The sequence below is a fragment of the Chiloscyllium plagiosum genome, unplaced genomic scaffold (genome assembly GCF_037043375.1).
Source record: "Chiloscyllium plagiosum isolate Xiang-an unplaced genomic scaffold, Cpla_swu_hap1 HiC_scaffold_30, whole genome shotgun sequence".
In the NCBI taxonomy this organism is placed as follows: Eukaryota; Metazoa; Chordata; class Chondrichthyes; order Orectolobiformes; family Hemiscylliidae; genus Chiloscyllium; species Chiloscyllium plagiosum.
Genome location: NW_028270168.1, coordinates 25,936,690 through 25,951,762, shown reverse-complemented (window position 1 = coordinate 25,951,762; position 15,073 = coordinate 25,936,690). Strand labels below are relative to the sequence as shown.

Below are 15,073 nucleotides of genomic sequence, written 5' to 3'. Positions count from 1 at the left end.
CCATCCCCTTTACTATAATCTTAGTGTGATCTGCAAATTTGCTAAGGAGGCCACCTATAGCTTCCTCCAGATCATTTATGTATATCACGAACAAAATGGCCCCAGCACAGATCCTTGTGTAACACCACTGGTCACTGTTCTACATTTTGAGAAATTTCCACTATTAATCTCTGTCTCCTGTTGCCCAGCCAGTTTTCTATCCATCTAGCTAGTACCTCTGGGCCCCATGCAACTTCACTTTCTCCAGCAGCCTACCATGGGGAGCCTTATCAAACACCTTACTGAAATCCATGTATATGACATCTACAGCCCTTCCTTCATTAATGAAAGAATTCTATTAAGTTGGTAAGCCATGTCCTTCCCTGTACAAAACCACATTGCCTATCACTGATAAGCCCATTTTCCTCTAAATGTAAATAGATCATATCCTTCAGTATCTTCTCCAGCAGCTTCCCTACCATTGACATCAGGCTTACCAGTCCATAATTACCTGGATAACACTTGCTACACTTAAACAAGGGGACAACATTAGCAATTCTCCAGTCCTCTGGGACCTTACCTGTATTCAAGAATGTTGCAAAGATAGCTGTTAAGGCCCCAGTTATTTCCCCTCGCTTCCCTCAGTAACCTGGGATAGATTCCATCCGGACCTGGGGACTTGTTCACCTTAATTCCTTTCAGAATACCCAGCACTACCTCGCTATACCGACTTGACCTAAAGTAATCAAACATCTATCCCTAACCTTAACATTAGTCATGTCCCTCTCCTTGGTGAATACTGACGCAAAGTACTTATTAAGAATCTCACCCATTTTCTGACTCCACACACAACTTAACTCCTTTGTCCCTGAGTGGGCCAATTCTTTCTCCGGTTACCGTCTTGGTCCTTTTAAAGGAACAAAAGGCTTTGGGATTTTCCTTAACCCTGTTTACTAAATATATTTCACGACTTCTTTTAGCCCTCTTAATTCCTCCTTTCAAATTGGTCTGACTTTCCCGATGATTCTTCCAAAGCTTCATCTGCATTCAGTCGCCTAGACCTTATCTATGTTTTTTTTCCCCTTAGCTAGTTTCACAATTTCACCTGTTATCCATGGTTCCCTAATCTTGCCATTTCTATCCCTCGTTCTCACAAGGAGATGTCTGTCCTGCAATCTAATTAACCTCTCTCTTTTTAAAAGCATCCCACATATGAAATGTGGATTTACCCTCAAAAAGCTGCTCCCAATCCATGTTCCCCAACTCCAAAATTTTTTTTTAAAAAGAACAACCTTGATTATCCAAATGAGACGGGTAGGGAGTATTTTGTTCAGATAACTGTTTTTACAGTACCTTGTTTGGATAATCTGAAATTTGGAGAATTGACATTTGGATAACGGAAGTTGTTCTGTAGTTGGCGTTCCCCCAATTTAGCACTCTTCCTTTCAGACCACATTCATCTTTGTTTGAGTATTCTAAAACTTGCAGAATTATGATCACAATTCCCAAAGTAATCCCCTACTGAAACTTCAACCACCTGGTTGTGCTCATTCCCCAACACCAGGTCCAGTATGGCCCCTTCCAGAGTTGGACTATTTTACATTACTGTTCTACTAAACCTTCCTGGATGTTCCTTACAAATTCTGCTCCATCTAAATCTGTAACACAAAGTGAATCCTAGTCAATGTTGAGAAGATTACAATTTCACATCGCCATCACCCTGTTGCTCCTACATCTTTCTATAATCTGGTGGTGGAAGGAGTGGATGTGATGCCAACTAAGTGGGCTGTTTTGACCTAGACAGTGTCGAGCTTTTAGCATTTTGAAGTTGCAGCATCCAGTGAAATGGGGAGTATTCCATCAACAACCTGATGTCTTCCCATACCTTTTACTTTGGTTTGAAATGCTAGCCTTAAATCTGCTGTTTTCAGACTGGATATAAAATTCAAGTTATATGATTGCTGTTAAGTGTTGGTGCTTTCAGTGCTCACTAAATTTACCTTGTCACATTACACCATGTCAAGTCCAGTACAGCTTGATCTCTGGTCAGTTCCAGAAAGTTCCTTGGAGTTGCACAATCTTGAAAACATTGTGAATTCCTCTGAGGCTATTAACCTGAATTTTCTAGTTTATATAGATTGTCATCCATGACTGTTGCTGTCCTTTTTACTCTAAGTACCCAGTATTATTTGTTACATACTTCCTACATGGAGGTCACTATTCCTGTGGAGGTCATTTCTACTTCAGAGGCACACTTCTGAACCCAATCCTCGTCAATCTTCTGCCATCTGTGATATCAATTTAGTCATTTTATATGTATATAGTAGTTGAAACAGTTTTCCATTAAGTTTTGTTGCTAACTGCACAGCATTTTTCTGAAATGCTGGTATTCTTTGGTTTGTTCTGTCCCCGCTTCCATTCTCCACATTAGCATTTTGATTTTCTGCCTCAACCCTGTCCCTCCAGTTTGTTACATTCACCCAAGCTTGGTCCTTCAATCTCTTGTTCTTGAAAGTCATCTCACCTTCATAAGTTATGTGAGGGCATCTGTCAAAATATAGTTCAGGTTTAGACTACCCAAATAGTACGATACTTCCAATATAGGGTACTGGCTGCAATAAACCTTGAAGCCAATTCTCCCACTATCACTCATCTTAAACATCATATGCCAAATTGCTGGTGGCTCAAGTAGTAACCTAGAGACTATCTTGGAGGTTCTGCCCTTCAAATTAGCACCTAACTTTTTATACTCCTTCAGGACGTCTTTTCTAGTTCTAGCTATGTAATTGGTATCAATGCAGAACACAAACACTGATCCCCTCCTTCCCATTGCAAATTGCCTCCAGCCCAGAACAGATTCCAAACCTTGCCAATCAAGTAGATAAGAGACTTCTGAACTCGTGCTTTTTACAGCAGAGTGGTGACAACACCGTCTCCCCTTCATTCTTATGTCCTCTCTCGAATAGTTAGATAATCTGCAGCCTTTAGTCTTCCAAAAGGAAAGAAGGAAATCTCAAATTTGTTGAACAATTGCCTGGGCCAAAGCTGCTGCTCTGGATTCATTTACTGAATTCTAAAATATTTTGCTGTTGTGCCAAAAAGTCCCTGATTAATCTGCTAAAATTCATTTGTCTGAAGTTGTGAAATTGACCATGTGATCAAAATATCAGAACACTGCTAATATGTCTGTACAACTACATATAACTAGCAAGTATACTGTCTGCTTCAAGGAAGGAGGGAAGTGATTTACGCTCAAAAAGTCACATTTCACCAAAATGTGTGCCTCAATGAAAAGTTAACGTAGAGCTAGTAGTAAGCTCTTTGGGTTTGAAATAAATAGCAAAAATGCTGGAGAAGCTCAGCAGGTCTGGCAGAATCTGTGTGGAGAGAGTGAAAGAAACCAAGTTGACATTTTGAGTGCAATATCACTTTTCTTCAGAAACACAATTTCTTTCTCCACAAATTGCTGAGTTTCTCCAGCATTTTCAGTGTCTGTCTCAGATTACCTTTTTTCATTTATTGGGTTTGAAGTGTGTTTTACATTACATCCTGAGCAGTTATACTTTTTTTTTCAAACTTCTGAAGGAACTGCGTAAATATAAAGAGAATGAAAAAGACACAGAGGTACTGATGTCGGCACTTTCAGCCATGCAAGATAAAACACAGCACTTAGAAAATAGCTTGAGTGCTGAGACCAGGATCAAGCTGGATCTCTTCTCTGCACTAGGGGATGCCAAACGGCAGCTGGAAATTGCACAAGGTAAGAAACTAATCAGAAAGCTGCATGTCTTCATTCTCATTGTTGTTGACCAAAGTTTGTATATGTTTTTCATAATGGACCCAGCATCCTGGCAGTTTGCATGTTTACTTAATGAGTCGAACTTCATAAGGCTGACAAGAAGGGCACTGAAGAACTTGTGTGTTTGGATTATTAAAGAAAAAGTACTGAAGTACTTAATAGATTAGGCAACATCTTTACAGAGAGAAAAACAGTGAATATTTCAGGCCAGTGACCTTTCATCAGAAATGGGAAAAAAGATTCGGGATGCAGCTGCTTTTAAGCAAATGCAGGAGAGCAGGAAAAGAACAATAGAGGTGGTCTGTTTTGGTGTGGAAGGCAGGAGAACTATATTGACTATAGGGAGATGATGCAAGGCAGGAGGAGGTGCAGATCCTCAACATAACATCTGAAAAGGTGAGTTCCGTGGTTCTCTGAAGTTATTAAATGGTGCTGAGTCCAGAAGGCTGTCATATGCCTGACTGAAGATGAGGTAGCATTCCTCCATCTTATTGAGTTTTATTGAAACTGTGTAGGAGGTTGAGGACACAATTTGATGTGGAAATGAAGAACAGGATATGTCACTTTGCAATCATCAGTTTTGTGGGTAAAGGGGGAAGTGAAGGGACTAGACCCAGGACTGGAACAAAGCTAGGCATAACTAGGACTTGCATGGTTTCATATAGCAACATGTTTTATTGGAAGTGAATGAAATCAAAAGGAGGATTTGTTAAGCGTATGAGCATTTCAGCCAGACTGAGGGTGTTGGTGACAGTGGTGTTGGATGGCACTGACAGGCAGTTCTTGACAACAGCTTTAATAATAGTAGTGAGGGTAGTCCTAAGAGAAAGTAGACTAATATAAATTAATGGAGTAGAAAAAGTGATACTGGTGATGTCACGAAAGGATGTAGAGAATAAGAATCCAAAGGGTGGAGTCTAGCCGAAATAAGAATTATGAAAAGATTACTGCGTGGATTGGGAGTACATCTGACTATCGAAGTGAGTGTGGAGCTTGACAGTGCTACCTTCCAAACCAGTGTATTGAATGTCTCTTCCGTTTTCAACAACTGAAGTTTCCCTCTGCTAGGATTGACAGATTCTTGATCTTGTCCTTCATATTTTCCCACATGATTTCTGTCCCCACATGATTTCTGTCATTCCTTCCCTGTTGGTCAACAATAGTGTTCTCTCTGCCTTCCTCTTCCATCCCTCCACCGTCTACATTTAGCAGTACATCTTTCATTTTGGCAGCCAACAATCACTTCTTTCTTTCTCTCCACATTCAACGTTTTAAAGAGACTATCCCCTCTAAAACAACCTAATCTAATCAGTTCCTCCATTGTTCTTTGTACTGCCTTCCTTTCCCTAGTACCTTCATTGGGTAAGCACAGGAGATGTGACACCTGCCTTTTTTACCTCCTTCCTTCCCATAATCAAGAATCAAAACACTCAGCTTAGCTGAAACTATGATTTGCTTGCACTTTCAATTTCGTGTAATGATTTTGCTCTCAATGGAGACTCCTCTGTATTTGGGAGACCCAACATGAACTGGGCGACAACTTTAGACTGAAGAGATGTGATGTGTAAGCAGGAGTTTGGACGAACAGTCACCTGATATTTAAAATAAAAACACAAAATGCTGAAGAAACTCAGCAGCCTCTTGAATAACAGATTTAACATGTCAAGACCAATATGATGATTCTTTGGGAGTTCCAAAGAAGAGTCATGTTGGACATGCGCATCCCCTCCCAACCCTCTTCAACATGTTCCTTCCCTGCCCCATCTGTCATTACTCTCCTCTTGACAGCACCATTTCCTATCCACTTCCTTTCTTCGCACCCATCCAGTCTCCTTTCCCATTCTTCATCCCTCCCTTGCATGCCCTTTTCTCTCCACCCTGATCCTTCTGTTTCCCACTCAGCCTATCCACCATTTCTTTCCTATCCTTCATCCCAGTTAATAAGTGAACTGTTAGTTTGAAATTAAAAGTTCCATTTGTAAAATTATTTTGTTCTTGAAACTTGGATGTAATGACGTATTTGAAAAGATTGTGTCTGCAGGAGAGAGACCAACTTATGTCATTCTGTCTTTCACATGGACTAGAGCATTTATTTGAACACTGCTTCTCACAGACTTTAAATTTAGTGTCATTATTCAACTAGTGCATGGATTTTCTCCCATTCTCTCTTGTATTTCCATTTCTATGTCCCTGAAAGCTGGCTCTGCATTTCATTCTATCCCTGTCCCAATCACATGAATGCATTAAATATTTACTTTTAAAGTTGCCCATTTAGTAATCTTACAGTAGAACTTTGTCTGTCAAAGCCCAGAAATTCCACTCCACTTCCAAGAATATTACTGCATTCTGTGCTGACTCTAAGGATGTACAATGTCTGTTTGCTACTTAATGTTCTATTCAATAAAATGAAACATTTTAGAATAAGGAATAATACTACACTGTAGAGTGACTAAAGATAAACATTGTTTGCATTCACATTTCTACAGTCAGTGATGCTGTAACTGTCCCTCTTTCTATAAGAGCCTTTATTTAATTTTAAAAATAATAAATACCTGTAGTTAATTCAAAATAACACAATTGATTCTATTTAAATTCTGAAAGAGACTCCTTTAACTGAATGCAAGGGACTGTTTACAAATTATTGCTCACGTAGCTTTAGTTCTTTGGACCTCTGTTTTCTGATCTTAATTGTATGTGTGTTATCTTTTCTAGGGCAAATCATTCAGAAGGATCAGGAAATCAAGGAGTTGAAACAGAAAATTGCTGAGGTCATGGCTGTAATGCCCAGCATTGCATATACAGCAGCAACCAGCACTCTGAGCCCTGTGACCCCACATTATTCCTCCAAATTTGTGGAGACTAGCCCTTCAGGACTTGATCCTAATGCCTCAGTTTATCAGCCAATGAAGAAGTGACTGTGCGCCTCTTTTTCCTGTCCTTCCTTCTCCCCCATCCTTTCCCAGACTTTATCGATGTGGTGACATCATGCAAGAGTGTTCTGCAGTCAAGATGACAATGTAACGTGTGACTGTACGTACTAGTTGTAGTCAAAAAAACAAAAATACAAAAAATGACATCATGGTGTCGACTAGAACTGCCCGATGGCTTCTCCTTTCCTGTAAATTTTTAGAAAACCTCCCAGAACTTTACAGTTTTGTTTTTTTTGGAAAGTCTGGTCAGTGCATTGTGACTTTTCCTAGGTTCTTTCTGCCTTTTATTTTTTGTTTTGGTTTCCTCTTGGAGATTTTTTTTTTAAAGAAACAGATCTGTGAACCCACATTGAAGCAAAATGACAGGGTTGGAAACACGGCAATAAATTTTAGATTGATTTTGAATCATTGTTGCTGACTAGCTCTTTCACTGTTGGCCCATTTAATCTGTCAAATACCATGCCACCTGTTCTACCACAAGTGTAGGAGTTCAGAGCATTGAATAAATTTGCTCAACAAGTTCATGTGTATCGGTCAGTGAATTTAATTGTTTTACTGTACTAGCCTCAGTCCCTGCAACTTTCAGAACTAACCGACATTTCTAGCTCCAAGCCAAACTGGTGCAGTTAAGTATTGTAAAAAATCATATACTTTTTAAAACAGTGACTTTGTCACTATGTGCCTGAAATTGAGCAGTGTTTTAGTTTCAAGTTATCTATGTCAAAAAAAATGTAATTGGAAGGATATGTTCTCAGTTTGTGTTTTGAATATACACAGTACCAGTTAGGCATGGAAATAGAAAACGAAATCAGCATTATTGTTAGAAAATATCCAAAATGGCAGCTGAACATGCCCAGAAAAAGAGAAATAAAAGCCTTTGCTCAAAGTTCTGAGGAGCATCATTGCTCCTTCTAATGGCATGGATTTAAAATTCAGTTTTACTCCACTTGTAACAAACACTCAAAGGTTTTGGTAACTGAATTTACCTGTATAAAGAGGATGCTATGCAACGTCACATCTGTAATACCAGTACCTTATGGCTTCCTCTCCTCCCTCAGCTCTCAATCATCCAAATGCACACTATTGTGGGGCTTAAATTTGTAACTGATGACTTGCCAATCAGAATACTATTGAGGTAAATTAATATTGTTGTTGAAGGAAAACTTTGTCACTATTTCTGGACAGTTAGGATGAGATGTTCAGTAGTCAAGTAGAAGTAACTAGTACTTAAAATGGCTAAGGTGAAAGGTGAGTGGAATGCTTTGGGTATTTGAGCTGGCATAATGTCACATTTGATTGCTATGATGCTTAGCTGACTATTGTCCTTTTTTTCCAAAAGGACTTGAGTAAAATGGTTGCATGCATACACATGGACATGCAAATTAGTAACAGGAGTAGGCTATTTGGACCCTTGAGCCTTTTCTGCCATTTAGTAAGATTATGGCTGATCTGATTGCAGATTCAATTCTACTTTCCTATCTCTGCACCCTTTGACTCCCTTGTCAATCAAGAACCCATCTAACTTTACAAATACCATTTTATAGGGGTAAATTCCTTTTGTCATTTAGCTGGGCAATTTGAATGGTTAATAGATAATTTCACACAACTAATTGTGTTTTGGGTTCCAAGGTATAATACTGTGGTAGGCCAGATGTATTGTGATTTATAAAATCTTGAGAGTTGAGCAGTTAATGGCATAATAAAGGGAATATGTCACCTTGCTGTTAAAGTAATATTTATAGAGAAGGAAACCAATAATCTGAAGTGCCATTTCATTATTCCATGGACAAATCATTAAGGTGTTAAGTGAGAGTAACTGGTTAGTTCAATAACTACCAAATTATTTTTTAAAGTTGCTTATTTAGAAAACCTGGATACTTCTGTTATACAGTGAAAACTCTAATTCTCAATTAACCACAATGTTCAGATTTAATGAACATTTTTCAAGTATTCTGGAAAGTTTCATGTATTATCTTCTAAGGCCAAAACTCCCTCGACCTTTGGACCAAATGAAGCTTGAAGCAATGTTTTAGGCTTTAATGGATGACAGCTTTTAACAAAATCTTGAGATTAAGAATAAATATATTTGGGATCTCTTTCAAAACAAAGTAATGATTACAGTGCCTTCAAAATTTGTATCCAGAGGAAACCACATTTTTAGTAATGCGTTCATTCTTTGCAATATTCAGGGTTCAAGTCAGACCTTTAAGTATATCTCTGGAGAAGATCACTTGACACATGAATAAGTGTTATGCTTTATATGACTGAGTTATTGACACTGATATCTTTTTGTATGCTTGTCAGTGCTGCCTCATTTTAAAGAAGTATTACATGACTTGTTTTTGTTTTTTGCACAGGTCAGCAACAGAGTTGGATAATTTTCATTTTCACTTATCTGTTGAGCAGTGTTTTTAATTGAACACTTATTTTCAATATATTCAAATATTTTAGATTTGACTGCAAATTGGACTGTACTAGATCCACTCAAAATGAACAGTATAAGTGATCACTTTTTATCATGGATAAAGACAGGCATTATTTAAATCTTTGTTTAAAGATCGGTCTTTCATTTTAGAATGCTTTTTTTTGTTGGATACTTGTTATACCCTATAGAATTTGGATTGCTGATTACTTGAAATGTAAATTTTATCTTGAAGGTACATTTCTAATGCATATATCCAGGCTCAGTACAGACATCTAGTTCAAGTCCTCAAGAGCTAAACAGTAATTTTTATTTTCCATGAAGCAATTGCATTGTCATTACCTTAACAGTATACTATGTGATTGTTCTGAGTGCAATAAGGAAAGGGGAAACTGACTTTGTGCAAAGAATAATAATTTATAGTACAGGTTGTAGATTTGCCACTGAATGCTTTGTTTCAATATTTTCCTGCTGTGCTAAGACCTAATCTGATTTTGTTTAAATTCATCCTAACAGTCAAAACTATAATCTAATTTTGTTGTGCCAAGAAAGATTTTTAAAAAGTGTTCGGAGAAAAGTGTTACTAAAGTGCACATTTTTTTTATTTTGAAATGGTTACTACCGTTTAATGGTGTGTAAAAGGTTCTTAAAATGAGCAATTGACCTTGGCTAGATGTATGTATGAAAAGAATAGTTTGGGCAATGAGCAACTGTTCACTAATGCATTTGCCCAGTCCACTGATGTAAAGCCTTTTTATTTTTGTGCACCAGAATTGAGTATGGTTGACCCTTTGTCTTGTTGGGACAGTCAAAGGGACCATCTTCTAGAAGGACATGACAAACTCCCAGTCCATGTCCAATCCAATATGCAATTTGATGAAAGTAATTTTGAAAACAAGTGAGAATTTGGCAGATCTCAACCTCTTGTTAAAATTCTGCATAAATCCCCATGCGCAATGCATCAGAACCTTGTTAAAAATTTCACGCACTTTTTTATTTTGTAATTATGTGGAAGTTATTTATTATCTAAAAATGGATATAATTTGAAACTGCTGCCAAAAATGCATATTTTCTTTCTCATCTTGTGTAAGAAGCAAAAATTGAGCTGATTATTTCTAAATTTCATTATTTCTTCCTGACTGAATATCAGTGTTTTGAGTGCCATAATGATACAAGATGTATAATTTTTGAACTTACTTTTCCCCCCAACTCGCTGATTTCTTTTTTGGGCAATCCAAACAATAGACTTTTTTTCTGTCCAATGGGACTTTTGCATGAGTTCGCAAACATTTATAGCTGATGCATCATGCACCAGAATAAAAATGTGGAGAGGTTTTTGCACACTGAAATTCAATATTGCTCCGAGGTAGCTATGTAGTAATTGACAGGGATGTAATAATTCAGGGCTAAACAGATTCCCAGCAATATGCTGGGAAATCTATGGTCAGAAAAGCTCTAATCTTGATTTAAATTCTGATTCACACTTAGCAAAAGAATGCAGTTTTGCTCAAGTTCTGCAGGCCATGTCTTATAAACATCTCTGTGTAAACATATAACAGTACTACAGAGAAGACCACTCCACAATGCCTGACATTCTAATCTATCAAGCTGTCTTGGTATTTCAAATTTGTAAGTACATACTTAGGAAATAACTATTCAGCTGCCTATATAAAGTGATTGGCTTGGTAAGTTACAATGAAATACATTTACATTGACAAAAGGTTGTTTAGAGATTTTGTTCTACAAAATTGAGAGTATTGACTATTTTGTAGTGCTGTCCCAAACTAGTTGAAAAATACCTCAAACAATATTAGCCACATCTGCACAAGATATAATTGTGGTTCAAGTAAAATTATTATAGTACATCCAAATAAATTTGTGAGACGTCCTCTGGTCAAGAGCTAACTTTGTAACCTTGGGGATTTTGTCCATCTTTGCAGATGTTACCTTTTATACACGTGGCAATTTAGAGAGCTCTGTAAGGTAATTTAGTAGCAACGTTGCAGCATTTTAAAATATTCTAAAGTCTACAAAAGTATGCAGTGAATATTGTGATCCAAAATTCTTGCTCCATTGCTCTCAAGTTTCAATATTTATTTGAATCCTGGGCTGTAATAAGAACACTTTGTGTGCTTGCAGTAGACCCTCAGTGGATTAGCTATTCCCAGATTTACTTTTTTTAAAGTTTTTGTGTTTGACTGATGTAGTCCCTTTGTTCAAAATAAAGACCCTGTTTGAATGTTGAATCAGGTTCTTAAGGACATAACTCTGTTGCAACCAGCAAAATTTGCAAAGTTTAATTCATTTTCTTTTGACAGGATATTGGCTTCTGCCAAATCTGTGTGGTTTTGGCTGTCATTTTGGATTTTTGAATCACCTTCTGTAATTGTCGTCATGAAATTGTTGCAGAAAATTGTCTCATGAATTACTTGAGCATTGTGCAGAACATGGAGTATTGTCACTGACATTTTTGTGTTGAAATTAATAACACCTCCGATTCCCCTTGTTGCCACTTTGGCACTTTTCTTTATATAACTGGTCTTGGCTGCATTCTCTTTCTGTGGGGTTTACAAGGAATAAACGTTTTTCTTGCAGATAGATTCTGCTGTGTTTTGTTAATTAAAAATGTGCATCTTGAATATATTCACGCTCATTATTTGCATTTCACTTGCATCTATTGACGCAGTTACAACATTTTTCTAGTACACATTCCTTACATTTCTTTCTGTATAAACTTACCTTTTAAAGCTCATTTCCATACCTGGAAAATTGGAGATAAATTGGTGTATCTGGATATAACAGTTCTCAAGCACTAAGAGGAGAAATCACTTCCAAGTTGAAATACAAAGGTGTCCCATGTAAAACATGGGAAAGGGTGTCACACTGGAGTTTAGTGCCAGTATCCTTCATTAATAATATATCAGTACATTATATTTTAAGCTTTTGAATTAGGTATTGTGATAGCTACCAAATATGGGTAAACCTTTATCACTTTTGGAAACTTGAAACAGCACTAACTTTGCTGTGCTCCTTCAGATTCACTTTCTGAGAAGGAAAATGTCCACTTCACAGAAAAGCACCTCGCTAAAGAGCTAATGAACTGCATAAAATTTTGTTAGCCCTTTTTTTTTAAAAAAAGAAGCAGTGCGGGTACTACTGAATAGGTAAGATACAAAGACCAACAAAGGGGCATGCAGCCATTTGTAAGAGTTAGTAAAATGAATTATGAAAGAAAACTTACACGTCATCAAAATCAATAGAAATTTTGTAGTTGGGTAGGAAAGCAGATGGTCAGTAGCAATGTTGGTCTGCTAATCACTGAAAGTGGGGATATTGTGAATAACTACTGTAAAATGGCAGACATATTGAATAATTACTTTGTCTTGGGTATCTGCGGTAGAAAAGGAAGATAACTTGCTGGAAGTCCCAAGGTAATTATTAGTTTGGGAGCAAGGACTGGATAAAATTATAGTAAAATGTAAGTAAAACAGTGGTAATGAGGAAATTAATGGAATTAAAAAGGGGACACACCCCCAAGACTTGATGGTTTCTATCCAAAGGTGTTAAAGGGAAGTACATTGTAGATGCCCTCACTGTCATCTTTTGAGTTCCCTAAATTCAGAAGTTATCCCTCTGGATTGGAAAACTGCACTGTCCCAATTTCACCCTTTTAAAAAGCAAACCAGTGAATTAATAGACCAGTCAGCCTAACATCTATGGTGGGGAAATTAATGGGAGATTAATCAAGGACTGAATAGCTGAACACCTTAAGTTTTCAGTTAAATCGGGGATATCAGAGATTCATGACAAGTCATATGACTGACTTAATTGCCTTGTGGGCAATAAATGCTAAGCGAGCCAGCAGTGCCCTTCTCCCATGAATGAATAAATAAATCATGCCAGACAAACTTCATTGAATCTTTTGAAGAGGTAGTGGACAGGGCATTGACCATAGATCTTGTTTATATGGACTTCCAGAAGGCTGTGGTGAAGTCCCACATAAGAGATTGTTAACTAAGGTCGAATACCACAGAATTGAGGGCAAATTACTGACATAATTGGGCAATTGTTTAAGTGACAGATGACGGGGATAATGGGTAGGTGCTCAGATTGGCAGGATGTGACCAGTGGTGTATTAGGGCCTTAATTATTTGTCTTGTCCAATCTGTAAATGGCGTAGATTGTTATCAGCAAATTTGGATTAGGTGGCATTGTAGACCATGTAAATAGCGTAAAATTGCAAAAGAGATGCTGATACACAAATCACCAAAACTGTGGCAGATGAAGTTCAATGTAAGCAAGTGCAAGGTTGTCCATTTTGAACTGAAAAAGATAATCTGGATACCCTCTCTCTCAATGCTGTGAAGTTATATAAAGAGGCTTAGGATTCCAGTGCATAGATTTTTAAAACGTCACGTGTAGAAAATAAGCAAGCAAGCTAATGGAATGTTGGCCTTTGGAAGACTGGAGTATATGGATGCAGAAGTTATGCTACAGTTATACAAAACCCTGGTTAAACCCAGTCTGGAGCACTGAACAGATCTGGGCGTCACACCTTAAATGATATATTCACCATGAAGGGAGTATAGTGTAGGTTTGAGAATGTTCAGTATCTCTCTGCTATTTTCTGCTATTTAACTTGGATTTTAGGGGGTTAACTTAAGGAGAGATTATATAAATTAGACATGTTTAGAATTTTGAAGGTTAAGGTGTGATCTGATCAAAGTCTTCAAGATATTAACAGAAAAAGACAAGGTAGATAATCTATTTCCAAAGATTGGGAGATTGTAGAAATAGGGGGCATAGCCTGAAATTAGGGTCAGACTGTTCGTGAGAGATGTTAGGAAGCACCTCTTTACATAAATGGTGGTAGATGTTTGGAATTTCTTCCACAAATGGCACTTTGCAGATGACAGTTTTTACTTATTCATTTATGGAATTAGGATCTTGCTAGTCAGGTCTGCCCATTCATAATTGTACAGCAGAATTTCTTTGAATTACTGAAAACCTTGGGTACTCGAGACACTCCATAGTATTGTTACAAAGGGATTTCCAGAATTTTGACACCCTGACAATTCCAAGTCAGGATGGTGTGTGGCTTGACGTTGTTGAGGTGATGTTCCCAGCCATTTTGTGCTTTTGGAAAGAAGCCGTAGGTTTGGGAAGTGCTGTCGGAGATGCTTTGAGTTATTGCAAAACATCTATATAGTACACGCTGCTGCCAGTGTGTTTCAGGAGTAGAAGTTGAAGGCTGTGGCGAAGATCTTAAAGCAGGTTTCCCCAAGTCCAGCAGGAGTGACTCCATGGGGATTAAAGAAGAAATTAATGTGATTTGTTTGAACATATGCTTGTCTTCAAATCTGAAAGTCAGAAGTTTCCATTGGAAAGGTGTTGCGAATGGTATCCTTTGAATAGATTGTTGCAATAGTCATTACAGTGGACTTAGATGATCACTTGGTAATTTTCAGAGTGTACCTACATTCTGACTATTTCTCTCAAAAAAAGCACCGTTGGTAAACTGCTCATGTATTTTGGTTTTGCTTCATAGCAAGTTAATGTACAATAATTTTACAAAATGTAAGCACTTTAAGATTGGAGATATAATCAGTTGCTAAATGAATGCAAAATGTTTCCAATAATATTTCACTTTTTACCATCTAGATATATTTCTAGTCTTTATTTTTAGCTATGCTTAACTTCTTGTCTCTAACTTTATTCAAACCCATAATTCTCAGTGTATTACTATTAGGACCTATTAGGCTAGTAAATTTTAAGTATATTTACTGTAAGAATACCTCATTAAGCCAAATTAAGAACACTATGTGAAGTAAAATTTGAGATTACTATTCCACATTTATTTTTATTCTCAGATTTTACCAGGAATTTGTTCCTCCATTGTGCCAGATGGAAAAAAAACAGCTACAAAAGGATTGAGACAAGAAT

General features: G+C 37.4%; 1 protein-coding gene across 4 annotated transcripts in view; it reads left to right on the top strand.

Moving 5' to 3' along the window:
• maco1b (macoilin 1b) overlaps positions 1-11,724 on the top strand; it is a 110,203-nt gene extending 98,479 nt beyond the window's left edge. For all 4 annotated transcript variants that reach the window (XM_043717640.2, XM_043717637.2, XM_043717643.2 and 1 more), the window contains 2 exons: positions 3,565-3,739; positions 6,491-11,724. In XM_043717640.2, coding sequence (XP_043573575.1) covers positions 3,565-3,739; positions 6,491-6,693 — 378 coding nt within the window. In that variant the 3' untranslated portion in view covers positions 6,694-11,724. The remainder of the gene's footprint in view (positions 1-3,564; positions 3,740-6,490) is intronic.
• The last annotated feature ends 3,349 nt before the right edge of the window (positions 11,725-15,073 follow it).